Below are 27,921 nucleotides of genomic sequence, written 5' to 3'. Positions count from 1 at the left end.
AAGTAGATCCAAGACCTCTCAGCTTGTCAGAGCATCAGTCTTTGGGACATCATATTCTGGGCCCCAGAAAATCAAGCAGCCTTGTGTAACCACTAATTGAATATATTCTAGTTGTGTATTTATTTGTGAATTTTACATCTACAGAACTGAATTATTCAAAGATCAGCATATGACAATAGCCATATTATTATTCATTGGCACATTAAGAAAAAAATTAAAGAGAGATGTTCGAGGAAATTTTACATAAGACTAGTACAAAATCAGGTAAACAAGTTTTTATGGAGGATGGTGTCTATTGTGGTTAATATTTTATATATAATAGTTTTGAACTTTTTAATAGATTTAAGAATAGTTAACAGTTTTAGCATGTTTGTAGGTCCCCTGGAGTGTCTCTGAGGAACAAAGTGTGATAAATACTCTACTTTTCAGAAAAAGTACTGTAGGACTTGTGGTCTTGGTCATAGTTTCCTGTTACGTTTTTCATTAAGTAAATATCTTTGGATTAGTTAATATTGGTTTGACCTTTTTATCATTAATATAACTTTAATTAACTGCATTGTACTGGAGAAAAAGTTCTATCTGGTTTAAAAAAAAACATAAGACAGTGTAGTATAGAGGAAACACTGGACAAGGACAGAGGATTTGGGCTTTCATCCCAGTTCTACTATCAATTCATTGGTAATTTTAAATCAATCGTTTAGCTTTTTCTTTGTTCCAATACAAAATGAAGGACATTATAGTCTTTTTGGCACAGGATACCACAGAGTTGATATTACAGAATATTTTTAAAAGGCAGATATACCCCCCCATCAGGTGCATGTGCATGTGACACACACACAAAATAACTCATTAAACTAAATTGTTGCCAGCAAAGATATTTTGAGAGCTTGATGAAATCAGAAGATGATAGTAGTTATTTCAGTAAATTTACTTACATATAAATGTAGCTTTTGGGGGTGCTTGTAGAATTTGATCTTTTAAATTTTTATAATCCCTCTGTGTATATTTATTATTTTGTCTGAGGTTTGAAGAATGTATGTTCTAAGCTCTAAACCTTTCCTAGATCGTGTCCAAATGTAATAATCTTTGCTTTAGGTGGAGAGGGTTAGTTTTTAGTTTTGAATTATATTCCAGAGCCCAGTCATTTAATTTCAGAAAAGATTGATAATTTAAAAGCCTTCTGAGCTATTCAGTAAATGAGGAATATTTTTATACAAATGTTTTAGCAGACTTCTTTTTCTTTTTTTAAAGACAGAAAGCCATCTTAGTTAGCTTTATAATTTGGTTTTTGGCCTGTAAGAGTTTTCTATCATCTTCTTCTTCCTTCTGTTTAGGAATGTTTATTTTGTTGTCATTGTCTTTTCCCAGTGGTTGTTCTTATTATTTGTGTGGAGTGTGTACATAGGTTTGTGTTCCCAAGTAACTTTGAGTCCATAGAGATAATTGCTATAGGAGCAAATATTTTCAAGTGGTGATAATAAGCTGACTTGAGTTTTGCTTTATATGGTAAACAGATACTTCAGTGGTCTGCTATTTGCTAGGCCATTAATGTCCTATTTTTTCTAAAACTTTATCTATGCCTACCTCTTTTTCTTTCTTTTGGTGTATTTTAAAGTAAACATAAGTTATATTATTTCATTCCTAAATAGTTAAGTATTTAAGATAACATCATGTTAATTATCTCTTGCTCCGTAACAAATCACAGCAAATTTAGCAGCTTAAAACAGTAAGCATTTGTTATCTCACGGTTTATGAGAGTCAGGAAGACTCAGTGCACCAAGGATGATAAAAATGCTCTTTTTTGTTTTTTAAAGAATTTAACTTTTATTTATTTGTTTTTATGTGGTGCTGAGGATGTAATCCAGTGCCTCACATGGCCTAGGCAAGCGCTTTACTGCTGAGTTACAACCCCAGCCCTAAAAATATTGTTTTTAAGGTCAAATGAAATAAAACTTTAAAATAATTTTTGTGGGTTATTTCACTAACTTGATTTGCAGTTAAGTTCATTTGTTTTCAATTTTTAGGGGTTCATTTGTTGTCTCTGCTTTTATATTGTGAAAAACATTAATTTGATTTCAAATTTTAAACTATACAGCTTGCATCTCCGTCACTTTAAGATTTTTCATCCCCTCTAATATGGGTAGTCAATTTGTTAACTTTTGGTCCATTCTTCCATTGTTATCTTTTGCAAATGCAATCAACTACTTATGTTATCCACAGTTGGTTTAACCATTTACCAGTTGAAGGGCATATAGATTTTTTTCCAATTTGGGGTTATTAGAAATGAAGATGCTTTAAACATTGTACAGTTTTTTGCTTGAACATCAGTTTTCATTTCTCTGGGGTAAACGTCCAAAGAGTCTAGTTTTGGGGTTGTATGGCAAGTGGTTAGTTTTGTAAGAAACTGCCATACTCTTTCCTAGAATGGCTATATTATTTTATAGTCCCACCAACAATATATGAATGATCCATTTTCTCTGAATTCTTGCTAGCATTTGGTGTCATAATTGTTTCTTTATTTTGATATTTTGTTAGATGTGTAGTGATATCTGATTATGGTTTTTATTTGGATTTTCTGAATGATGAATGAAGTTGCCGGTCTTTTTGTGTATTTATTTGCTATCTGTGTATCCTTAGTGAAATGTCTATTCTTGTCTTGTCTGTTTCCTAATTGAATTGCCTGCTTTTTTTTTTTAATTGTTGAGTATTGTGAATTCTTCATATATTCTAGATGTAAGTCTTTTACTGGATATGTAGTTTGCAAACATGTTCTTAGTTTGTAGCTTTCCTTTATACCCTTTTAACAGACTTTCTCAGAGCAAGTTTTCAATTTTGCTGAAGTCCAGTTTTTGCTCTTATGGGTCTTTTTTTTTTTTTTTTTTTTTTTTTTTTTTTTTGGTGGTGCTGGGGATTGAACCCAGGGCCTTGTGCATAGGTGGCAAGCACTGTACCAACTGAGCTATATCCCCAGCCCTGTGGGTCTGTTTTTTGTGTAAGAATTCATTGCCTAGGATTCAGGGAAAGGGGAACTCATATATTGTTGGTGGAATGTAAATTAGCATAGCTATTATGGAAAACAGAATGAACATTCTTCAGAAAACTGGAACTAGAACTACCATATGATTCAACAATTCCATTACTGGGTGTACATCCAAACGAAATGAAGTCATTAGATCAAAGAGCTATTTCATACCCATGAATCACTGTTCACAAGAACCAAGATATGGAATCAACCAAGATGTTCATTGACAGATGAATGGATAAAAACAAGTGATATATATTTACATAGTGGAATATTTTTCACCCATGAAAAGGATGAAACCTTCTCCATATTAATTTATTTAATCATTAATTGATTAATTAATAGTAATTTAATTATTAATTAATTTAATTATGTCATTTATTTGTATCATTTTGGATTCATTAGTACTTATTTTATACTTTAAGTTATAGTCAATACTCTTCTAATTATTTTGTTGCTTTACTTGTTTCATCTTTGGCTACATCCTTCCTTCTTTTCTTTCATCACTTCTTTAATTTTTCTTACCAGAAGATGCTCCAGGTTCATCTTGTTATTTCCCTACTCCCATTTCTCTATGGAAACTGGTTCCTTTTATTGGAGAAAAGCATCAGAAACCATGTTAGGTGTACTACTTTTGGGATGTTGTTTCTTTCAGTCCCTTTCAGCTGGCAGAGCAAAGAAATATGTTAGAATCCTAACCTGGGTATATATACCCAGGTTATCTATAAATCTATCTATAAATATTTGTGTATGTGACCATGTATACTGCTGGTTATATTCAATTAAGAGTGAAGTACCACATGGATATTTCCAGACTCTTCACCCTTCTAATCTGTAAATTTTCACCTCAGTAATGAAAAACTTGACTATTTGTTAAACTTTTACTTCATTTATTAATTGCAGTATATGTGTACAGCAGTGTTAAAATTTTTCGTCTGTACTTTGTAGGACACCACTTTTATCCACCACAGAACAATGGTCTTATGCACATCATCTTGTCTTTAGTTTTGCAAACTCCATTTCATTTGTAGAGTCACTTAGATCAGTACTTTTTTTTTCTTTTTTCCTATCCCTGTCAGTAAGGCCAGTGGTACAAAGTGGCTGTTCCATTTTGCATTCCCTGCAGCAGTGAATGAGAGTTATTGTCATCTTGCTAGTACTTGGTACTGCCTCTGGCACCCCCACCATTCTGATAGATATGTAGTGCTATCTCATTGCTGTGTTAATAGTATATAATGTTGATCATCTTTTCATGTTCATTTTCCACATCTTAGGTGAAGTGCTGTTTACATCTTTTGTTCATTGTGTTGTTTTCTTATTGCTATGTCTTTTGCAAATATTTCCTTTCCATATCTTTGGGTTATCTTTTCATTATTGTAAGAGTGTCTTCTGCAGAGCACAAGTTTTTAATTTGAACAAAATCTAAACTAACCACTTTTTTTGCTTTCATGGATTATACTTTTGATGTTATATCTCAAAGATCATTACCTAGCCCAAGTCATCTATATTTACACATAAACTATATTTATATGTTGTTTTCTAGGAGTTTTATACTTTCGTGTTTTACACTTCTAAGATGCATTTAAATTGATTCTTATAAAAGGTATAAGGTCTCTTTTTTTTCTAGGTGGATAACTGATTTAGCACCATTTGTTGAAAATTCTGTCTTCATCAAATTGCCTTTGCTTTTTAGTTAATAGTATTTGTTTAGATCTATTTCTGGACCTGTATTCGAATCTCTTTGGTCTGTGTAGTTATTCTTTTGTTACTACTGTGTTGTCTTGATCTCTGTAGTAACTTTTAGTTGTCTTGGAGGTGGATGATGTCAGTCCTTCAACTTAGTGCTTCAGTATTTGTTGGCTACACTGGGTTTTTATATGTTTTTCATATAAACTTTACAATCTGTTTGTCAATATCCATAATATAACTTGTTGGGATTTGTTTGTGATTGGATTGAATGTATTAGATCAAGTTGGGAGGAACTGATGTCTTAAAAATAATGAATTCCTATCTACAGACATGGGGACTGTCTCTTTATTCATTTATATTTTCTTTTATTTCTTTCATTGGTGATTGAAGTTTTTCTCATATTGATCTTATGCATATTTTATTATGTTTGTATTTAAGTACTGTATCTTTCAATTAGTAATATAAATGTGTTGTTTGAAAGTCCAGTTATTCATTGTATATAGAAAATCAATTGACTTTTGTACATTAATCTTGTTTTTAAACTAGAATTCAGTTTTTTAAATATCTTTGTTTTATTTGTTTTTATGTGGTGCTGAGTATTGAACCCAGTGCCTCACACATGCTAGTCAAGCAGTCTACCACTGAGCCACAACTGCAGCCCCTTGTACATTAACCTTAAGTGCTACAACCTTGCTATAATTACTTACTAGTTGCAGTTTTTATATATATATGTATATATAAATCTCATATATATTTCTTAAAATATATAAACACATATTTTTTTTTCTTTTAAAATTTTATTGTTAATTTAGATAGTACTTCTGGTATGATGCTGAATAATCGAGTGATGTTTTCCCAGCATTAGGGTGAAGCATCTGGTTTTCTACATTAAGTGTAATGTTAGCTGTAGGTGTTATGTGAAGTTTTTTAAAATCAATTTAAGGAAGGTCTCCTTTATTATCAGTTATCTTGGATTTTTATTTATGAATGGATGTTGGATTTTGTGAAATGCCTTTTCTGTATCTACTATATAACTTTTTTTCTTTAACTATTGATGGTATGCATTGTATTCATTGTTTTTGGAATGCTGAGCCAGCCTTGCATACCTGAAATAAATACTTTGATTATGCTGTTATTACTTTTATACATTGAATTTGATTTGCTAATATTTTGTTGAGTAAATTTTTTGCATTTATATTTATAAAAGATACTGGTCTCAAGTTTTTCTTATGTCTTTATCTGGTTTGGGTATTAGGGTAATGCTGGTCTCAGAGGAAATGTTTCTTTTGCTGTTATTTTGTAGAAGACATTTTAGAGAATTGAAGTTACTGTTTTGCTTAAATGTTGGGTAGAAATCATTAGTGAGACCATCAGGTCTGGTGTTTTCTTTTCTGGAAGATTATTAATTATTGATTGAATTTCTTTAATAGTTTTTGGCATCTTCAGAACTTTTTTCTCCTTGAGTTTTAGTATTTTGTATCTTTCAAGAAATTGATCAGTTTCATCTGTTATCAATTTTGTAAGAATAAAGTTGTTCATAATATTCATCTTATGATCCTTTAATATCTAAGATCAGTAGTGATGCCCCCTTTTCAACAAATATTAGTAATTTGTATCTTTTCTGTCCCCCTCCTCTTTGGTTAACCTAGTTAGAGGTTTGTCAATTTTATTGGTCTTTTCAAGTAGCCAAGTGTTTGTTTAATTTTTCTCTAATTTCAATACCTGTTTTTAATTTCATTCATTTTTACTCTCATTTTTGTTTATTTTCTTCTGCTTCATTTATGCTTAAATTGCTCTTCTTTCCTAATTTCCTGGGATGGAAACTTTTAAGTATTTCTTAGTTTCTAGCATGTATTCAGTGTTGTAAGTCTCCTTCTAGTCATTGATTTCACTGTATCTCTCACATTTTGCTCACTTTTTTCATTTTTGTTTAGCACAAAATATTTTTGAATTTGTCTTGAGACTTCCTTGACTTATATGTTATTTGGGAATTTGTTTTTTACTCCCAATTATTTTAGGATTTTCTAGGATTTCTAGGATTATCTTTCTGTGAATGATTTCTAATTTAATTTTATTATGGTTTGACAGCATATTTTGCATAACATTCTAGCCTTTTATGTTACCAATATTTGTTCTATGGTGCACTTTTTTTTTTTTTTTTTTTTTGGTCTGCCAGGAATTGAACCAGTGCCTCATACATATCAAGCAAATGCTATACTACTGAGCTAAATCCCCAGCCCTGAGCTGCACTTGAGAAGAATGTGTACTCTGATATTGGATGCAGTATTCTGTAAATGTCAATTAAATCTCATTGGTTGATGGTGCTGTTAAGTTCAGTGGTATTCTGAATTTCTGCCTGCTGAATCTGTCAGTTACTGAAAGAGGGAGGTTGGTGTCTCCAATTATAATAGTGCTTCTTGCAGTTCTGTCAGTTTTTCTTTCAAGTATTTTGACACTTTTTGTTCAGCACAGACACATTAAGGATTGTAATGTCTTCTTAGGGGATTGATACTTTTTTCATTAATACCGCTCTTTATATCCCTCATGATTCTCCCTGTTCTTTTGTCTGACTTATATTAATATAGCTATTCAGTTCTCTATTTGAAGCATGATAATATCTTTCTCTGTTTCTTTATATTCATCTATATGTGTCTTTATGGTGGGTTTCTTATAGATAATGTGTTTGAACTTTGTGTTTCTTTATCCACTCTGAGTCTTTATTTTTAAATTGGTTTGTTTAGACCATTCACATATAAATTGATTATTGATGCAGTTGAATTCATATCTACCTTATTTGAAACCGTTTTCTGTTCAGTGCACTTGTCTTTGTTTCTTGTTTCCTATCCTGATTTGAAATGAACATTCAGTGTGATTTCTTCTTTTGTCTCTTAGCATATCAATTATACTTCTTTAAAATTGTTTTTAGTGGTCGTGCTAAAGTTTGTAATACACATTATGATTAAGTTCAGCCTTAAATGAATATGTTGCTAGTACAGTTACCTTATATCAAAATATTTGTTACTCCTCTCTTTTTTTGGTTTGCTTTGTGCTGCAATGACAGAATAACACAGATTGAGTTTGTAATGAACAGAAATTTATTAACTCACAGTTCTGGAGACTGTGAAGCCCAAGATGAACAGGCCAATGTCATCTTGCTGCCTTATACTATGGCAGAAGGGCAAAGAGAGGGAAAAAGGGTTGCAAAAAGAAGCCTAACTCTTTTATAAAGAACTCACTTCTGCAATATTGAAATTACTCCCACAATAATGGTGTTCAACCCATTCATGAGGGCAGATCCCTTCTAACCTAACCATATATTGAAATTCTCACTGTTAATACTGTTAAACTTTTCAAACTATCGCATCTCTCCTATCACAACATTGTTCTCATTCATTTCACTTATCTATATGCTCTATTCATCAGTTAAGAATAAGAAAAAAAGTTTTTATTTTGTCTTACTCTTTCTGTGACCATCTTTATGTAGATCCATGTTTCTAACTGTTTTAGCTTTTTTTTTTTTTTTTTTTTTTTTTTTTTTTGCTGCTGTTACCAAAAGACCTGATAAGAACAATTAGAAGAGGAAAAGTTCTGGGACTCAAGTTTCACAGGTCTCAGTCCATAAATGGCTGACTTCCTTGCTCTGGTCTTGAGGTAAGGCAGAACATCCTGGCAGAAGGGACATGGAGAAGAAAAGCAGCTTAAGACGTGGAACTAGGAAGCAAAGAGAGAGATGTCCCTCACCAGGGACAAAATATATACACCAAAGGAACGCCTCCAATGACCCAATGACCTACCTCTGCTAGCCACACCCTATTGCCTTCAGTTAGCACTTGGTCATTGGACAGTGCACTGATTAGATTAAGGCTCTTATAAGCCAATCATTTCACCTCTAAACTTTCTTACACTTCAACACTTAAGCTTTTGGTGGATACCTCACATTTAAATCATAACACTAACCTATATCATTTTCCTTTTATCTGAAGAATTTATATTAACATTTCTGTAAAGTAGGTATAATACTTTTTCTTTTTTACTTTTAGAAGATAATTTTACTCAAAAGAGAATTTTAGGATTTTTTTTTTTTTTTTTTTTGGATCCCCTTTCAGAAACTTTAAATATTTATTCTACTGTTTTCTTTTTTTCTGATAGTAGTGATTGAACCCAGGGGCACTCTGCCACTGAGCTACATCCTCAGTCCCATCCTACTGTTTTCTTGCTAGCAAAGTTTTTAATGAGAATTCCAGGATAATTCTTATCCTTGTTTCCCTGGTAATGAGTTTTTCCCTGTGGCTTCTTTCCTCTTCTTCTTCACCTTCTGGTATTGCAGTTATACTTTTTGATTTTCTTACAGTTCTTGCATGTTGTTCTCCTCTCTCTCCCATTTTTTATCTTTCCAATTTGTGAACTTTCTGTTCACATATCTTCAAGCTCACTGATTCTTTCCTTGATGCAATACCCATCTATCTTGCATCTTGTCTACTTTTTCCTTTAGTGCCCTTAAGATATTAATCATAATTATTTTTTAAATTCCTTAACATCATATTAACTCTCCCTGAGGAAGTTAGCTAGGAGCCTCGAATCTTTTGTCCTTCTCTCCTAGCATCTCATTTTAAGTGATAGTCTTTTCCTTTCAGTTATTATTTTTTAGGAAATCAATAAAGATGTTCCAACTTGCACCTATTCTTGCCATTCTTTGGTTTGATCTATCCTTTCTACATTTTTGCAGTACATATTTATGTTCTCTTATGTGTACTTAGCTTCATGGTTACTTTTTGTTGTGTAGCTAAACATTTTTCAGTTGATACGATCATATTTTAGGGCTTTCGAGTCATTTTTGGATATGTATAGTTTGTTTTCTAGTGGGTTTTTCAGTAAGGGCTCAAGGAACGTGTTCACTGTGCCTTAAAACTTGAACAGTTTACTATTTATAAAGCCCTTGTCTCACATTTTTTGTGTCTGAGTATCTTAAAATTTTCTGTTTGATTGTATTTGGGTATGAAACGTATCTGTTGTGAAGTTTTTTTGATGTAATTTTCTTTTTCTTCTACACGACTTGATGTTTTTACCTGAGTGCTCAAAGTTTTTAAAAAAAATTTGTACTAGGTATCTTCTGGGTTGAATTTCCCTAGTATACCATGTACCCATTTAGTGTATTAGGTTGCAGTTTTAATTTGAAGTTTTTCCTTGAAGCAGTCTGAAATATCTGTCTGCTTCCAAGTATATATTTTTAAGATCAACTACTTACTGTTGCTTTCCTTTATGTCTGTTTCATTATTTTTGTTCACTTTCTATCCTGTTCTCCCCTTATTGGCCTTATTTTCAAGAGGAAGGATCTTTTTTCTGTGGGAGGTTTCTTTATCGTTTATGATCTTTGTTCCTGGGGAAAGGAAAAAAAAACAACTTTTATCCCTCACTTGTGAATATTATAAGGCACTTCCTATCAACTGGTCGTAATATTTTTGATCTGTTGTAGTTTTGGCTTATTGTTGCTAAATGATCTATTTTTAGATCATTTTGGTATACTAATTAATAGTTTTCTTTGTGACTATATTGCTTAGTGTCTTTACTATCTGCTATGTTATTTTTCCCACAAAACCATAGTATGGACTTTCATTTTATGTTTTAGTGTTTTCACCAGTTGGTTTTCTGGTAGTTATAGAAGGGAAAACTTGTATAGGAGGAAGGAATGGACAAGTATAGTTTTTGAGCTTTGTGGCTCCAGGTGTCTCTCATTTGTGACTTGATTTTTTTTTTTTTTTTTTTTTTTGTGGTGCTAGGGGTTGAACCCAGGGCCTTGTGCATGCAAGGCAAGCACTCTACCAACTGAGCTATATCCCTAGCCCTGTGATGTATTTTTAAAAGTTGGACTTTTGAGAAATGGTAAATAAAGCCTTTTGCTTTTGTGTTTATGTTTTCCAGATGTTTTATTTTCTAAAGAGGCCCCCTTAAAAGTATTTTGATGTTGTGCTACTTTTTGAGGTCTCTGTCACTTGGACATCTTCCCATCTAGAATATGTATTTTCTCTCTCTCTCTCTCTCTCTCTCTCTCTCTCTCTCTCTCTCTCTCTTTGGCCAAGTTCTCATTCTTTTTGCTTTGCCTAGGGTTTTTCTTTTTCTTTTCTTTTCTTTTTTTCTCCTCCTCCTGCTTTCAATATCTTTGAATATCTTTTCTTTCAATATCTTTTCAGGGTGGGTCTCCGTCTTTCTGAAAGTGAAATATTGAAAGAATATTGAGAGTATAGTTTTTAAATCCTCTTAGAATCTAGAATAAGCACTATTTTGAATTATCTTTGACTCTTACAGATTTCTTGCCTGCTCTGTGTTTTCGTACATCTTGAAGTCTGTGAAAGACATTATCTAACTTTCCCTGGTTCTCATATTTCTTCGTTCAGATTATTTACTATTGCCAGGATTTGAATTTGTTGGTCCTTGGTGGAGAATAGACTTTTCCTTCATTTTTACACGGGTAACTTTTTTTTTTTTTAATGGACAGAACGCCTTTATTTTGTTTATTTTTATGTGGTGCTAAGGATCAAACCCAGTGCCTCACAAATGCTAGGCAGGTGCTCTACCCCCAAACTACAGCCCCAGCCCAGGAGTAACTCTTTCCATTTAGTGTAATTATCTTTTTTTTTTTTTTTTTTCTTTTTCAGAGAGGTGTTTGTGTGTGTGTTTTAAATTTTATGCATACTGTTTATTTCTTTTATAGCATTTGTCTGTAATTACAACTCTACTTATTTTGTATTTCTTCTCATTTGAATGTTAGCATCAGAATTTGGGGACCTTGTCTATCTTAAATATCACTGTATTCCCAGAGTTTAACACACTGACATATGGTGCGATTCAATGAGTATTTGTTGACTATAAGCAACTCCATCAAATGGTAGACTCTGCTACTGGCTATGCTCCTGTCTTAAAATTGATAAGCATTTGGAAGTGAGTCTAAACCTCTACATTATGTACAAGTATTTGATTTAGGGAAAAGCTATAACTTGTAGCATACTCTTTAACTCTCTAGAGGCAGATATTTAAAATTGACTTAAGAGTTGACCCTTATTTTTTATTTTGAATTATAGTATTTATACTTTTTTGAGTCTCTTAAATTTTGTGCTATATATATTAAAAAATAGATTGCAATCTCCTTGCTCATTCTTGTACTGTTATGGTATTACCCTAGCTGAGTATTCACACATAATGGAAACTCTGTTACATAATCAGTTGATTATATGTTGTTATTTTTAAAGGAAACACATCTTTTTCATTCTTTTCCCTTCAAATTCTAATCTGTTAGCTTTTTATTATTATTACTATATTGGAGTTTGAACCAATATAATAAATTGCTCTACTGCTAAGCTATATCCCTAACTTTTTATTGATTTTTTTTTAATTTTGAGATAGGGTCTTGCTAAGTTGCTGAGGCTGACCTGGAGTTTATAATCCTGCCTCAGCTTCCAGAGTAACTGGGATTATATGTATGTACCCCTGTATCTGACTTTTTATTTTTAATTGACACATAGTTGTACATATTTGTGGAGTATAGTGTGACATTTCCATACATGTGTGCAATGTATAATGATCAGATAAGAGTAATTGGCTTATCCATCACCACAGAGGTGTCATTTGTGCCAGAAACATTCAAAATCGTCCCTGTTATTTTAAAATGTTAAGTTGTTGTCAACCATAGTTATCCTACTTTGCTGTTGAGCATTAGAAGTCATTTAACCAACGCACCCCTGTACACATTAACTAAGATCTCTTCGTCTTTTCCTTTCCCCTCACCCATCATCTCATGCTGTGATAACCACTATTCTTTCTATTCTACACTTGAAGACAAATTTTTTAGTTTCATGTGTGTCATTTATTGACTGGTTATCCATGATACCTTGAATAAAGGATGTGAAAGCTATTCATAGATTTGTAGACTGTTAACTTAACCTCCTAAATGGTGTTTCCTAGAATTATGAAATTAAACTGCCCTGATTAGAGGTGGAAGAAATTTGAGATTAAAGAACTCAACTTCTCCTTCACACTACAGATAAAAGAATTAAAGCCCTGAGAAATGTGATGGGTTATCCATTCAATTGGTGGCCAAAATCCAAGGTCTTAGGGTTCTTAGTTGATTTATTTTTCTATTATTATTATTATTATATTTTAATTTAAAAAAATGTTTTCTGCAGTGCTGGGGGAGGAACCCAGGACCTTTCTCATTCATGCTAGGCAAGTTGCTGTACCATCGAGTTAACATCTCCAGTTAGATGTAGTTCCTTCCATTTTATCACATCATTCAAGGAAAGGGCACAGGTTTTGGGAGTGTTTTTAAACTACCAAAGAAGAAGTTAGTTTGAATTCCTAGGTTGAATCCTTCTACACTCTTTTAAATACTTTGCTTGACTGATTTTTATTTATATCAAAATTAGAGGTAGTTTTTGTGTGTCAACTGTCAATTTAAAATCAGGTGGACTTTCTGATAGGTATCCTGAGGAGCCATTAGCAGAAACGATTTAAATGCTCCATTTTCCCCCCAAGTGCTGCTATTTATACTACTCTTAAGAGTAGTAATTTGAATATTACTAAGCAGCCATAGGGTTTGAGCATAAGTTTAATCAAGAAAAATTTTTGTTGACTTGAATTAAACCCAAAATGTACAATAAATTTTCTTTCTTTGCTCTACTGGAATAAACCTAGGGCACTCTACCACTGAGCTATGTCCCCAGCGCTTTTAAAAATATTTTGAACTGGGTCCTGTGGCACATGCCTGTAATCCCAGAGGCTTGGGAGACTGAAGCAGGAGAATCAGGAGTTCAAAGCCAGCCTCAGCAAAAGCAAGGTGCTGAGCAACTCAGTGAGCCCTGTCTTTAAATAAAATACAAAATAGGGCTAGGGATGTGGCTCAGTGGTTGACTGCCCCAGAGTTCAATCCCTAGAACCCCCGCCCCCAATTTTTTGCCCAGGCTGCCTGTGAATTTTCAACCTCCCAAGTAGCTGGGTTTACAGACATATTTTTATTTTTAATTGACACAAAGTAATTGTATGTATTCCTAGATTTCAGTATGACATTACAATACTTTTGTACAATGTGTAGTGATCAGATTCCAAGTAGCTAGGATTACAGGCATGCACTACCATGCCCAACTAATAAAGATTGAATTTTTTGCGGGGCGCGGGGGTACCAGGGATTGAACTCAGGGGCAGTCAACCACTGAGCCACATCCCCAGCCCTATTTTGTATTTTATTTAGAGACAGTCTCACTGAGTTGCTTAGCGCTTCACTTTTGCTGAGGCTGGGTTTGAACTTGTGATCCTTCTGCTTCAGCCTCCCCAGCTGCTGGGATTACAGGAGTGCACCACTGTGCCCGGCTGAAGGTTGATTTTTAAGTTTGTTTCTGAAATTTAATTGGTGGTATATATAGATTTAGTACACTTAAAAATATCCAAAAATAGAGATATTTAACTTGGAAAAAGTTAACACTATATTCTATTTTTCAGTTACCCATATGCGTTTCACTATAAATTTTTATAATCAAAAGAATTTACTCACAGCCTTACCTTTGTAGTCTTGCTCAAATATGAAATTATTTGTTCATTTTTATTACCTTCTGTTTTTATCTAGTAGTGGTGGGAATGAAACTGTACATTTAAAACTTAAATTAATCTGATAGAAATAGGAAGCCATTTTAGTCCCCAGCCCATCTCCTTTTCAGTTCTTCTTAACCAGTTTTCAGCCATTATTTGTATTTTGCATTTTAAATATTTTAAGTTTGGTAGATATTAATCTTACTAGGTAAATATTATTCGATTCTTATAGCCTCGACACTGAATTGTGTTTTGTCTATAACTTGCTGTTGTTATTTATTTTTCTAGACAGTAGTACAAATGAAAGTTATGGGATGCCTAGAAGGTGTGTGGTCACATTGTTATAGTTGTCAGAGCAGAGATTCCTGGCATCTGGGAATTAAGAAGCCATTGATTTTTTTTTTATTTGTTTAAATTAGTTATACAAGACAGTAGAATGCACTTTGATACATCGTATATAATGAGTATAATCTCTCATTCTTCTGGTTATACATGATGTGTAATCCCACTCCTTGTATAGTTATATATGCACATTTGGTAATAATATCTGGTTCATTCTACTATCCTTCCTATCCACATAAGAGGAAGCTATTGCTTTTTATTCCTATTCCTGGAATGCATGTTCTTCAAGATCTCTTTTCTGTTCCTCTGTCTGCTACTTGCTTATCGTGCTACTGACTGGCTTATTCCTTTTCTTATATCTCTTATTCTGTGTATCTTTTCTCTGTTTTATTGGTTCTGTTTATTTATTTTCATATTGGTCTATCTCATCTCCTATTATAGGAGGAAGCCAGTTTATCTAGTTGTAAGGCAAATTCGTAGTATAAAATTTCGGTTTCAATTATGTTAAATTTCAGTTTAACATGTTAAAATTTAAGTTTAAAATGCACTCTTCTGTGACTGTGGGTGGAATACTCCACTTTTAGAAACCAGAGAGGTGAGTTGTGTGACTTTTGCTTAGTTCTAAGAATTAGAAGTAGAAAAGGCTCTATACTGCTAATGGTGGTAGGTTTTATAGGTCTTTGGAAAATATACAAGGAAGGATAATAATGAATGCATTTTACAGACTGCTTCCATAGTGAATGTGGCTCTGTTACTGTTGGTGGAGAACTGATGTTAATAGTCACTTCCCTCAACTAGTTTCTCATTTGCCTTTCATGAGAATGGAAGAAGGTTGATGATGGAACATTGTGGGAGAGCAAATAAAAAGCAGTCTAGAGCTGACTTTACATTTTGGGATATGATATGTTGCCTAAAGAGGAAAATAAGCCTTTATTACTTTCTTTTCAGTTTTCTGGGTCTTTAAAAAGAAGGAAGGCAGTTGTGGTGGTGAACACCTGTAATCCCAGAGACCCGAGGGACTGAAGCAAGAGGATCTCAAGTTTGAGGCCAGCCCTAGCAACTTAGGGAAATCCTTTCTCAAAAAAAAAAAAAAAAAGGGAAAAGTTAAGGTGGATTTGATGATGATGATGAGTTAGTATGCCATAAATTCCGGAAGTTTGTTGTCACTGCAACCTTGTTATTTTCTACAATAATTATTTTTACTGTTTATGTAAATTATGCTATTATAAAAACTTGAACAATATGACAAATAAATAAAATATTGTAGTGATATTTACCCTTATTGTGGATTCATATTTATACTTTATATGATTTGATATATATCTGCCTGTTTATATAATTGCATACAAATATAAATATACATAAAGAAAAATTTTTTCATGTAATAACTGAGTTATAATTCTTCTTTCTATCTTGAGTTATAGAAATACATCCAAGTTAGCCAGCATAGATCTGTATTTTTTTTATAAAGGCAATATAATATTCCATATGTTACATAAGTTAATCTCCTCCCCCACTGTAAAATATGTTGCATTGAACATCTCTACACATGTGTCCTTACATACCAGTGATTTTATTTTTGTGGGATGAGAGTACTAGGCGAAAAAGAACATGTATGTTTAAAGTTTTAATATATGCTGCATATTTATTTTCCACAAAGACTGGAGTAATGCACATTTACCTTTTCTCACTGATTTTCTGATAATTAGGGATTAGTTTTAACAGTTTGAGTGCAAAGAATATTCTTTTTTCTCTGACATGAAAAATATACCCATTTTGAGAAAAAAATTTCCTTTTATCATTGTTTATTCACTATTTGAATGACTTGGTGACTTGTATTCTGTTCATTTTCCATTCTGTTTTTCATTTTATTCCCAAGCATAAAAATAATTTTCATATTTTAAATAAAATTCTTTATTAGTCTTGAGTTGAAAACTTCCTCTTAAACTATTGCTTATATCCTGTTTTTATGGTATTTTTTTACAATATAAAATTTGGAAGGTTTTATATAATCAAAGTTATTTTCTACTTACTATTTTGTTTTCTTTTTGGCAAAAATATTTCCCCAACATTTTAGTTTGGCACTACTTTTTGTTCTAAGATTTTATGTATGTGTGTACATATGTTTAAATGCTCAAATTAGATAAGGGTTAACTTCCGATGAGAAGTCACTTGTATGAGATCATTTGGTAAGTCACCTACATTTACTGCTGAATTAAAGTATTTATCAAATATTCAATTTCCATTTATCCTGGACTTCATTTCCTGTTTCTCTGAGGTGTTTCTTTGTTTCTATACCAATTCCTTTTATTTTAATTATAGATGATTTAAAGTGGTTTAAATATTTTAAGTATTTTAAAAGCTGATGAGATGATTTCCTCTTACTATTTTCTATACATTTTCTTGGTTCTTTTTGTATGTTTATTTTTCTGTGCTAACTTTCTGTAGCGTAAATTCCTTGGGTCAAGAAAACTTTCCATAATTCACAGATCTGGCAGTTTAGTAATCTTGATTATGTAGCTTTTGGTATGCCATTTCCTGAATTGTTTGTTGTCTGTCGTTCATGGAGACACCTCAGCTGAGAGGGCAAGTTCTTGTCATCTTCAGAGATGAAGGGAACCAAGAGTACCAGCTTGGCTCTCTTGGAGCTCTTTATGGGATAGGGAGTCTAGCAGATTGTCATAGCAAAACTCATGTTGATGCCTTTCATGTTGATGGGGGCAGAGGTATGTCAGGATTCTTAGTTTTTATTTTGACCTCTGTCACCCACTGAGCTTGACAGGTGCTCAGTAGTTGTCTTTAGTGTTGGGACTAGAAATCATCAGAATTTTTTTTTTCATTTTGCTACTAGGGATTGAACTCAGGGGCACTTGACCACTGAGCGACATTCCCAACCCTTTTTTGTATTTAATTTAGAGACAGGTTCTTACTGAGTTGCTTAATGCCTTGCTTTTGCTGAGGCTGGCTTTGAATTCCTGTTCTTCCTGCCTCAATCTCCCTAGCCACTGAGATTTTAAGAAAAATCTTGAAGCTTCCATCTTTCCAAACTTCATTTCTGGTCTGTATTTTATTTCTCTTACATTTTTGTTTTAATTTAGTATGAGCTTTCAATTACAGGTGAATAGTAATAGTAAATACTGCATGCCTTGATTGATCCACTGTAATTTATTTTAAGTGCTCTTTACACATATATTTTTATCAAGTATTTACTAAGTACCTTGTATGTTACAACATTCAGGCACATGAAGATGAATACTATACAGAATAGAAGCATTTTACGGGAGTCATTTTTTTACTTCTTTCTTCTTAAAATGCTTTCTTCATTTAGCATCCATACTTTCTGTGTTTTCATTTTCTTTATTTTTGACTCTATTCAGTCACCTTTGCTTGATTCTTATTTTTACATAGTTTTTAGTTGTAGATGGATATGATACCTTTGTTTTATTTATTTATTTTTCTGTGGTGCTGAAGATTGAACCCAGTGCCTCACACATGCTAGGCAAGCACTCTACCACCAAGCTACAACCTCAGCCCCTGCTTGATTGTTTTCTTCTGGACTTCCAGAACTTAAATCAGTCTTTAAGCTTCTTTTCTCTAGCCCTATTTCATTCCACAAGTCATCTCACTCAGTCATTGCTTTAAATAATACTGATACACTTAGATTTCTAAAGATGTATATTTTATTCAGCCCCATTATTTCCCTAGAATTTCACCTTCTGATATCCAGCTACCATGTCTCCAGTGGGCTAATAGGTACTTCATAATTTTCATAAGACCAAAACATACTATAACTGTTTGCCCCCCATGACTTTGCATGCAATGACCATCTGCTAATTTTTCAGATTATGACATGGCTAGATCCCTCACACCATTTTATTTCTACCCTTATTTTTCTGTATAATACCATCATTTTTTAAAACCACTACCTTGAATTATGTAGATACTTGTATTTTGTTTAATTTTCCAGGTACTCAAAAGTACTAATCTCCTATTTTTGTCTGTCTTTTTTTTTTTTTTTTTTTTTTTTATTTACTGTGGTTTTTTTTCCCTTGTTTGTTTGATTCATTGCAACTCACAAGTTAGATCCTGGTGTTAGAACTCTATTATGGTTATAATTTTCATCCAGCCAATTCTTTTTGCTTTATATTATTGCTAGTTTTAACAAAGTTTGCCTCTGCCTTATATATCTTCTATCTGCCTTGAGTCTCTTTGTTATATGTGCCTTTAAATAGATAGTAATGCTGGGTATGCTTTGTGGCACATGCCTGTAATCCCAGCTTCTTGGGAGGCTGCAACAGGATGATTGCAGGTTCAAAGCCAGCCTCAGCAACTTGGTAAGACTCTGTCTGAAAATAAAAATAAAATTTAGAAAAATTTTTTAAAAAGGCTAAGGGTGTGCCTCTGTGGTTAAGTGCCTCTGGGTTTAATCCCCTGTACCAAAATAAATAATAAATAAATAAATAGATAGATAAAAATGTGTCTACTTATTCACCCAGTATAAATGATATTTTACTGTTTATTTAAATGTATGACTATATTGATGCATGGTGTATACAGCTAACATTTTTAAAGTATTCTTTTCATTTCAGAATAATTATAGATTCATAGAAAAATTACAAAGATAGTACTGAGTTCCTCCATGCCCTTACTGTTTTCCATATTGCTAACATTTTTTTTTTTTTTTTTGCTAACATTTTTTATCATGGCACATTTGTCAGTTATACCAACATTGGTACATTGTTATTAACAAACTTTTCTTTGAATTTCACTATTTTTACCAGTAATGTCCTCTTTTCTGACCCAGGATCCCATCCAGGATACCCCATTACATTTAGTTGTCATGTTTCCTTTTTCTTCCTTAGTCTCTTAGTCTTTACTAGTTTGCTATTGTATTGAGAGTTTTTAGGAGTTATGAATGCATTCTTTTTTTTTTTTTTTTTTGGTAGTTTTTTTTTCCTCTCATTTTCCTGGCAGGGGATTTGAACCGGGGTCCTTAGGCATGAAAGGCGAGCGCTCTCCAAAAGGAGCCATTTCTTCAGCTCCATGAATGCATTCTTTAAATGTTTCTCAATTTGGATTTGTCTAATTTTTTTTGTTTTTCATTGTTAGACTGGGCTGGTTTATGTCAATGTAGACTCTTGGATATTTGTTTTCTATTTTGGGTTATACTCCAATACTACATTCCTTATTTTGTTGCCTGTGTTTTTCAGTTTTGACCATTTATTCCTTCATTTTTTTCTGGTTGGCTTCTCTGTGTCCTTTTGACATGATCCATCCTTTAAAAAATTTTTTTTTTTTTTTTTTTTTTTTTTTTTTTTTAGCATTTTCTCCTTTTGGTTCAAGGGGCTCCAGGCTCATTTTCTTTTGCCTTTTCTTGTCCCACAACCAGCATTTTCTCCAAGAATTTCCCTTTTTCTTTTATTAGAGAACTGTGTGCAGAAATCAAGATCTGGATGCTGGGCATGCTTTTGACTCTTGATGTGTCACTGTTTCTAGTTCCTCCTCAGTGGATAGAGATAAAAATACTATGTTGTGTACACAGACATCTGTAATTATTTTTGTATCTGTATCTCTCTTAATATATCCCTATTAAGCTAAATATCCTTGTTTATCTCAACTTCCTGCTCCAGAAGTGAGAAACCTGGCTCACTTTTGAATATGTAAACATTCATTTACATATTCATTCAACCCCAGGATACATGTGAAGTGTTTCAGAATTGATTCGTATCCCTGAGGAAGATGCTGTATTAGTTAAAGTATGGTGTTAATATATAGTTTGGTTTCCTGTAGAAGTACTATCTTCTACTTATTTCAGTATTTTTTTTTTCCCCCACCCATTGATCTGCTTTTGATGCTGTGAGTAAAAATCCTTTTTGCCAGTCACAGTGGCAAGTGCCTGTAATCTCAGCAAACTGGGAGGCTGAGGCAGGAGCATCGCAAGTTCCAGGCAAGCCTCAGCAATTTAGTAAGGCCCTGTCTCAGAAAAAAAAAGGGCGGGGAGTTGCTGGGGATCTAGCTCGGTTGTAAAATGCCCTTGGGTTCAATCCCCAGAACCAGTAAAATAAAATAAAATAAAATAAAATAAAATCCTTGATTCAGAAATTGATTTTATACACCCACACCCACACACAGCACGTTGTATAATATTACACAATTGTATTATTATAAACTGTATGTGGTGCATGTACAGATTGAGTATCCTTTATTCAAAATGCATGGGACTAAAAATTTTGAATATTTCCAAATGTGTAATGAGATATCTTGGGGATGGGATCCAAGTCTAAACATGAAATTAATTATATAGACCTTATACAATATAGGTTGAAGGTAATTTTATGCAATATTTTTAGTGTACCTTTGTGTTGGCTGCCACCTCATGTGAGGTCAGATGTGGAATTTTTCCCATGTGGTATCATCCATCAGTCAAAGTTTAAGATTTTGAAGTTCTGAATGTTTGGATTACGGATGTTCAGCCTGTATAATATATGTAATATTTCATATATAATACAACACTGTAATGCCTATAATATAATAATATAATAATTAGTAATATACAATATGTATATATGGTGTTTAATTTTTGGTTTTTAAATTTTTTATTTTTAAAAATTTTTTTAGTTGTTGATGGAACTTTATTTTATTTATTTATATGTGGTGCTGAGAAGTAAACCTAGTACCCCACACATGCTAGGTAAGTACTCTACCACCGAGCTACAACTCCAGCACTAGTATTTTTTTTTTTTTTTTTGGTGCTTGGGGTTTGAACCCAGGGCCTCATGCATTCTAGGCAAGTACTTTAACTACTGAACCACATTCCCAGCCCAGCACTAGTTTTTTAAAATTACTTTGTTTTACCTTAAATTCGAAGTATCTTTGAAAGACTATTTTGTCATTTAGTATGAAGTAGAACTTCTTTTTTAATAGAAGTTGCTGTGTGAAAAGCTTTGCTTTCTCAATTGTTTAGAATATGACCTTTATTGTATTTTAAAATCTTATATGTATATACTAGATACTTTCTCTGCATATGCTCTTTTGTGTTCTATTCTTATTCAAATTTCAAACATGTAATTAGGATAATTTCAGCATTTGGAAGATTATTTTTATTTGTGTCCTTTCATGTTCACATATTTTAATTAATTGCTACAATTTTCTTTTTTTAATTTCAGGAATATTTTAGTGGATAAACCAAATGACCAATCTTCAAGATGGTCTTCAGAAAGCAACTATCCTCCCCAGGTAATAATACACATAGCCCTTAATATTATTTAAAAGTCAGAATTAAGATGGGAACTTATTCAATTGATATCAGTTATCTGAAATCTATTAGTAGTTTATTCAGTCTTTGGAATTGGGATGTAAACTTTTATTTTCTCTTTTGTTGAAAGAATTTTGATTTTATAGACAAGTACAGTATGGAATTTGATGAAATAGATTTTTTTTCTGTCCAGTGGAAGATTTAAATTCTAATTTATAATTTTTTGTATTACTAATGATGCAGAACCAGTTTTCTTAATACCTCATGAGGAAATTGTTAACCGAGAACTGGTTAGGGTATCTGTTACTGTTCCATTCTGAGTAGAGGTTGTGACCTTGACCTCTGTTCCATTGTATTCAGGTCATTTTGTAAACACTTAAGGAAATGTTAGTAAATTGAACTTTGTCTTTGAGGGAGAAGAACTTAATATAGTTTGTTATTTCACTGAAATCGTATACTTAGATGGTATTAGGATGGAATTAGGCTTAATTCCTTTTCCCTTGTAAGTGGTGTCTGAATTTATAATCATTCTTTTAATCAGACACTTAAAACATTAATGCTTATTATGTAGTAGTCATGCTTATAATGTCTATATATATCCTTAAGGAAATTTATGTTGTAATTAGTAGAGGGATAAATAAAACTTTATTTTTCTATTTTAATGCAATTTATGGAAACAATCTCTATGCTTATTTTCCTTTTTCTCTTTGTATACTTGTTTGGATCACCTGGTATTTACAAGTTTATTATACAATATATGTCCAAAGAATATATATTCAAATTTTTATTTACCAGGTAAAGAATCATAAAGCAACTTGTTAATTCAACCATTTTTAGAATGGAAAAGGCCTGTAGCCTTTTGAAGCTCCTGTATGTGAGCCCTCTCTTAAGTCAGTCCTCAGTCCTTTAACCCTCCTGTGTAACTATAGCATATTTTGTTAAGCATTTTCTTAAGAGTATTATGTATGTATATTTGTAAATAACCTGTAGTTTAGTTTTTCTGGCTTTGATTTTATGTAAATATAAATAGATCCAGTCATCTTTGTAACTTGATTTTCTTTTGCTTACCAATATGATATTAAGCAAATATTGTTGTGTGAATGGTAGTTTGTTCATTTTCCCTGCTATATAGGATTCCAGTGTATAAATAATGCTATTGAGAAGCATTTGGGTCTTTGACAATTTTTTGCTATTGAAGTTTTCCTTAGAAAAATTACTGTTATGGTTTGGATCTAGAGTATTTCCAAAAGCCTCATGTGTTGAAGACATGGTGTCCAGTGCAGCTGCATTCAGAGGTAGATCTTTTAGGAAATAATGAGATCATGACAGATATAACCTCATCAGTGGATTAATCCATCTGATGAATTAGTAGTTCAATGGACTACTAGGAGGTGATAGAAACTGTAGGCAGATGGGACATGGTTGGATTTATGGAGGATATAGGACATGTCCTTGGGGATTATATTTTGTCCTTGGCCCCTTCCTCCCTGCCTTCCCCAAACCCCTGCTGCTTCCTGGCTGCCATGAAATGAGCAGCGTTTTTCTACCAAACTCTTCTGCCATGATGTTCTGTGTCATTTCTGGTCCAGGGCAGTAGAGTCACCCGACCATGGACTGAAACCTCTGAAGGTTTCAGGAGCCAAAATAAATCTTTCCTCCTTTGTTTGTGTCAGGTATTTTGGTCACAGCAACAAAATGCTGACTAACACAGTAGTTATGTATATATTCAACTTTATTGGCTAATGCAAAACCATTTGCAAAGTTGATGTGTAATTATACTCTCACTGGGAGTATATGAAAGTTGCTATTGCATCACATTCTCCACCTCTATGACTGACTTAGATTTTTCCAGTCTGGCAGATCTTACATTATAACTCACAGTAATTTAAATTTGTTTTTTGTTTTTTCCTGTTTCTGTTCAAGCCTGTTTGCATATGTTAATGAATTTATGTTGTATCTTTAATCATGTTTTTCTTGATTCACTTTCTCATTTTAATTAATTTGAGTGCCCAAGTTTTCATGTGTTTTTCCTCTTGTTTAGTTTTTCTTATTAACAAATTATTTTTATTTAATTATTTTTTCTGTTGTAATTGAAACTATGATAATGCCTTACTATGAAATTCACCTTTGGACTATATTTTGAGGGTGGTAGAATTTGATTTTTTTTTTATTTGTTTTTTGTTCATTCAGAACTTTAGTAAGCATTCATGAGGTTCTAACTAGGCATTGGGAATACAACAGTGAATTAAATATCATCTTTTCTCTTGACGAACCAAGATAAATATTGACTCAGTTAATATTTAATGCATTAAGTCCTAGAGAAGTAGTCTAAAGCTTTTGTAATTAAGGAGGGTTAGTTTATTTTGGAAATAAATAATATGAAATCCATTTTCTTAATTGTAATTTAAGAACCCAGTGTAACTGGGGTTCCATGTGGCCAATCTCAAAGGATAGTATTCTCACCAGAAAAACTTAATTGGAAGCTATTCTTATTTTTGCTTTTATGAGAAATAGCCAGGTTAGATAGAATGGATATAATTTTGGTGTATATAGGTAGTAAAGAATCTTGTATGATAAGTGGTTATGAGCTACAATACTTCCGAATCTTGCTCTGAAAACTACTAAAAGAGTTGGATTTTGTCGCGTCCCCTCTGCCCGCAGAGAGAGACACGGCAAACGTCTGAAGCTTTGGAAGTTTATTGTGCACAGTTTCTTTCCTACGCTTCTCTTACCCCTAGCTTCTGCACACTCTCAGCTTCCCTTTTCCCAGCTCCTTCCACTCCCGCGTACTCCCTCCTTCCAGCTCCGCTCCAACTGCTGCTGCTGCGGCCGCCGTCGCCGCCGCCGGTTCTTCCGCTTCTTCCGTCCCTTCCTCAGCTTCTTCTTCTACTCTCCCACCCACCAGGCTTATATACACTTCAGTCAATCAGGGGAGAGTACACGAGATAAACGCGGACAGCTGCAGGCGCGGGATGGGTACACGAGGGGGCATGCTCTTAGTCACATCGTTAACTAGCCAATCATTGGAATTCGCTGGTTGTTTACTGTATAGCTGGCCGCTTTTGGCTCAGCGTCAGGCGCCATCTTGACCATGTCTAAGGCCGGGGGCTCTAGAAACCCCGACAGGATTTAAAACAAACAAACAAACAAACAAACACATATACACATATACACATACATTGTTTGTGAAAACTAGGACCACAAAGTGATTCCTTCTCAGGGTAAGGATAAAACAGTGGAAGTCCCTACCTCTGGCAGATGTGCACTAGTACTGAATTAAAAAAGGGAAAATGAAAAACCGTCCCTGCGGGATTATAGCTATGTTTTTCTTTGTTCACATTTGGTACTCAGAGTCTCAATACTTCACTATCCTTGAAGTCTTATGGTATGATTGTGGATGAGTAGTGCTCTTTAAGGTTCTCAGCAGAAAGAAATGCACATTCTCTCTGTAGGTGGCTTCCTTCCTGCTTGGACCTCAGGAAGTCTCCACGAATCATTATCATTAAAAAAGTGAGCAGTATACAAAGATAACCTAATATACCCAGAAACAAGACACTTGAAGTACTAACCAAAAATTAAAAAAAAGAAAAAAAGATACTAGAATTAAAAGTACTAAAAGGTACTAGAATTAAAACAACTTATATTATAAAAAGAAAGAAAAAAACTTCAAGAAATAGGAAACTATAAAATTCGATTAGCATATTTGAAAAAGAATCAAGAAAAACTTCTAGAAATGAAAAATACAATAACAAAAAATTAATTTTGATCAATTTTCCCACTAAGGACAGATAGAGGTCATATTAATTCTGCATTATCTATGCTGGTAGGGAATAATGTTGCATGAATGAAAACCCCATAAATACTTTAGGACAGTAATATCACTCTTCTCCATCAGCAGATAAATTTTATAGAAGTTACTGGTACTGCCATGGAAAACATAACTTTCATGATGACTGGTGAATACTCTAAGGGTTGGTTAAGATGTACAGGCAGTTATAGATGTCTTGATAATTGCATTAAGAAAGATTAAATTGTTAACTATTCGGCTGCAATTATAAGTTCCTTCTAAAGTTTTAAGTAGAATTATAATATTATTAATATTCTTTATGGTGCCAGAGAAGGCAGTTGAAGTTGATTAATAAACAGCAAGGATTCTGCTTTTTTATAACCTAATAAGCAGATCAAAGAAACCTCAGTGAGTGTTTAATACAGTCTTGAGGGTCTGGGGGAGGGGTAAGCTTTTGCTTTTGCAGTGCACTCAGGTTATTCCTTCTGTGTTTGAGGCCATGACAAGACTGTTATAGAATTGAGCTACTTGTAGAGAAGAAAATTTTTTAAAGTGCACTTTGTCCAAGTTTGCAAAAGAACTATTGTTTAATACAGTTTTCATTGATATAATTTATATATATTAAAATGTGTGAACCTTAAGTGTGTATGGTATCCAGTTTGAAAATATGTACAACTGTATAATTTGCACTCTTATATTAAATATCTCCATGTCTTCAGAAAGATCCTTTCTGCCTCTTTAGCAAAGAATCCCTAACTTTTCTACCCTCTACTCAGAGCCAATCTCTGTTTAATTTTTTTTTTTTTCCATAGGTTGGTTTTGCCAATTCCAAAATTTAATTTAAATGGAATCAGAGAGAAAGAGTATAAGTTTTATATGACTTTTTATGCTCAACATGTGTTTTATGTTTATTCTGTTGTCACATGCATTAATATTCCATTTCTTTACATTGCAGAATACTATTCCATTATATGCAGATACCTAATTTGTTAATTCATTCATTTTCTTTTTTTGGACATTTGTGTTTCAGTTTTTGGTGATTATAATTAAGGTTTATAGGCAATGTTCTATGAGATTTTAAAAATAATACATATTTTCTATGTTTTGTGTAAATATCTGGAAATAGAATTACTGCATCATAAGGGAGGAATATATTAATTTTGTGCAAAATTACTAGCCTCACCATTCACACACAATTTTAGTGATTATTGTTGGTGCAAAGTGGTTTTAAGTTACAACTCCTAATAACTAATGATATTAAGCACTTTTCCATTTGCTTATTAGCTGTTCATGTAACTTTTTTATGAATTCTTATACCCATTTTAAAAAGTCTCTTTGTTTATTTTTTAATTATTGAATTGTAGGAATTTGCATTTATTCTGGATTTAGATCCTTTTTCAGTTACAAGCTGCAGATATTTTTCGTCATTTTGTGGCTTGCATAATCATTTTCTGAGCACTTTTTATATTCACTTTTTAAAGTCTATTGAGGTATAATTGACTTTGTTTTTAGTGTACAATTTGCTAAGTTTTGAAATAAACATACACCCTTAAATAACTACACTTAACATATTAAGGGTAGCTGTTACCTTCATAAGTTACCTATGTCCCATTTTAATCCTCACACCCACCTTATTCCTTATCTCTAGCCAATCACTGGTCTGTTTTTTCAATAGAGATTGCATTTCCTAGTTTTTACTGCATTTCTTCAGATGTTAAATATAAATTGAATAACACAGTATTTAAATTTGTGTTTGATATATTTTAGTCAAAATAATTATTTTGAGATTCATTCCATAAGTCAAACCTGTCTACACTTCCCAACTGTACACTAGCAGACTATATATGTATATTTGTATATATAATCAGGTCATGGTTTTCCATTGTTCCCCGCTCCCCCCCACCCCCGGCATTTTTAAATTAGTGTATTATAGTTGTCCATATTAATGGGATTTGTTGTTACATAGTCATATATGCACACAATATAACAATATAATTTGGCCAGTATCACTCCCCAGCACTTCCTCCCTCCGTTCCTGCCTCCCACCCCTTGGTCCCTTTTCTCTATAGATTTCCCTTTGAATTTTAAGAGATCCACCCCCACCTTTGTTTTCCTTTTTCCTCTCTAGCTTTTGCATATAAGAGAAAACATACGACCTTAACCTTCTAAGTTTGCATTACTTCACTTTACATGATCTCTAGTTCCAACCATTTTCCTACAATTGACATAATTTCATTTTTCTGTATGGCTGAA

The 27,921-nt window shown here is 33.0% G+C and overlaps 1 protein-coding gene across 2 annotated transcripts in view; it reads left to right on the top strand.

Annotated features, from left to right (window-relative positions):
* Nucleotides 1-27,921, top strand: part of Mkln1 (muskelin 1) — a 319,704-nt gene that overhangs the window by 171,623 nt on the left and 120,160 nt on the right. For both annotated transcript variants that reach the window (XM_047562794.1, XM_047562793.1), the window contains one exon: nucleotides 21,793-21,862. In XM_047562794.1, coding sequence (XP_047418750.1) covers nucleotides 21,793-21,862 — 70 coding nt within the window. The remainder of the gene's footprint in view (nucleotides 1-21,792; nucleotides 21,863-27,921) is intronic.

This window comes from Sciurus carolinensis, chromosome 8, assembly GCF_902686445.1.
Source record: "Sciurus carolinensis chromosome 8, mSciCar1.2, whole genome shotgun sequence".
Lineage (NCBI taxonomy): Eukaryota > Metazoa > Chordata > Mammalia > Rodentia > Sciuridae > Sciurus > Sciurus carolinensis.
The sequence above is the reverse complement of the archived record's forward strand: the minus strand, read 5'-3'. Positions and strand labels throughout refer to the sequence as shown.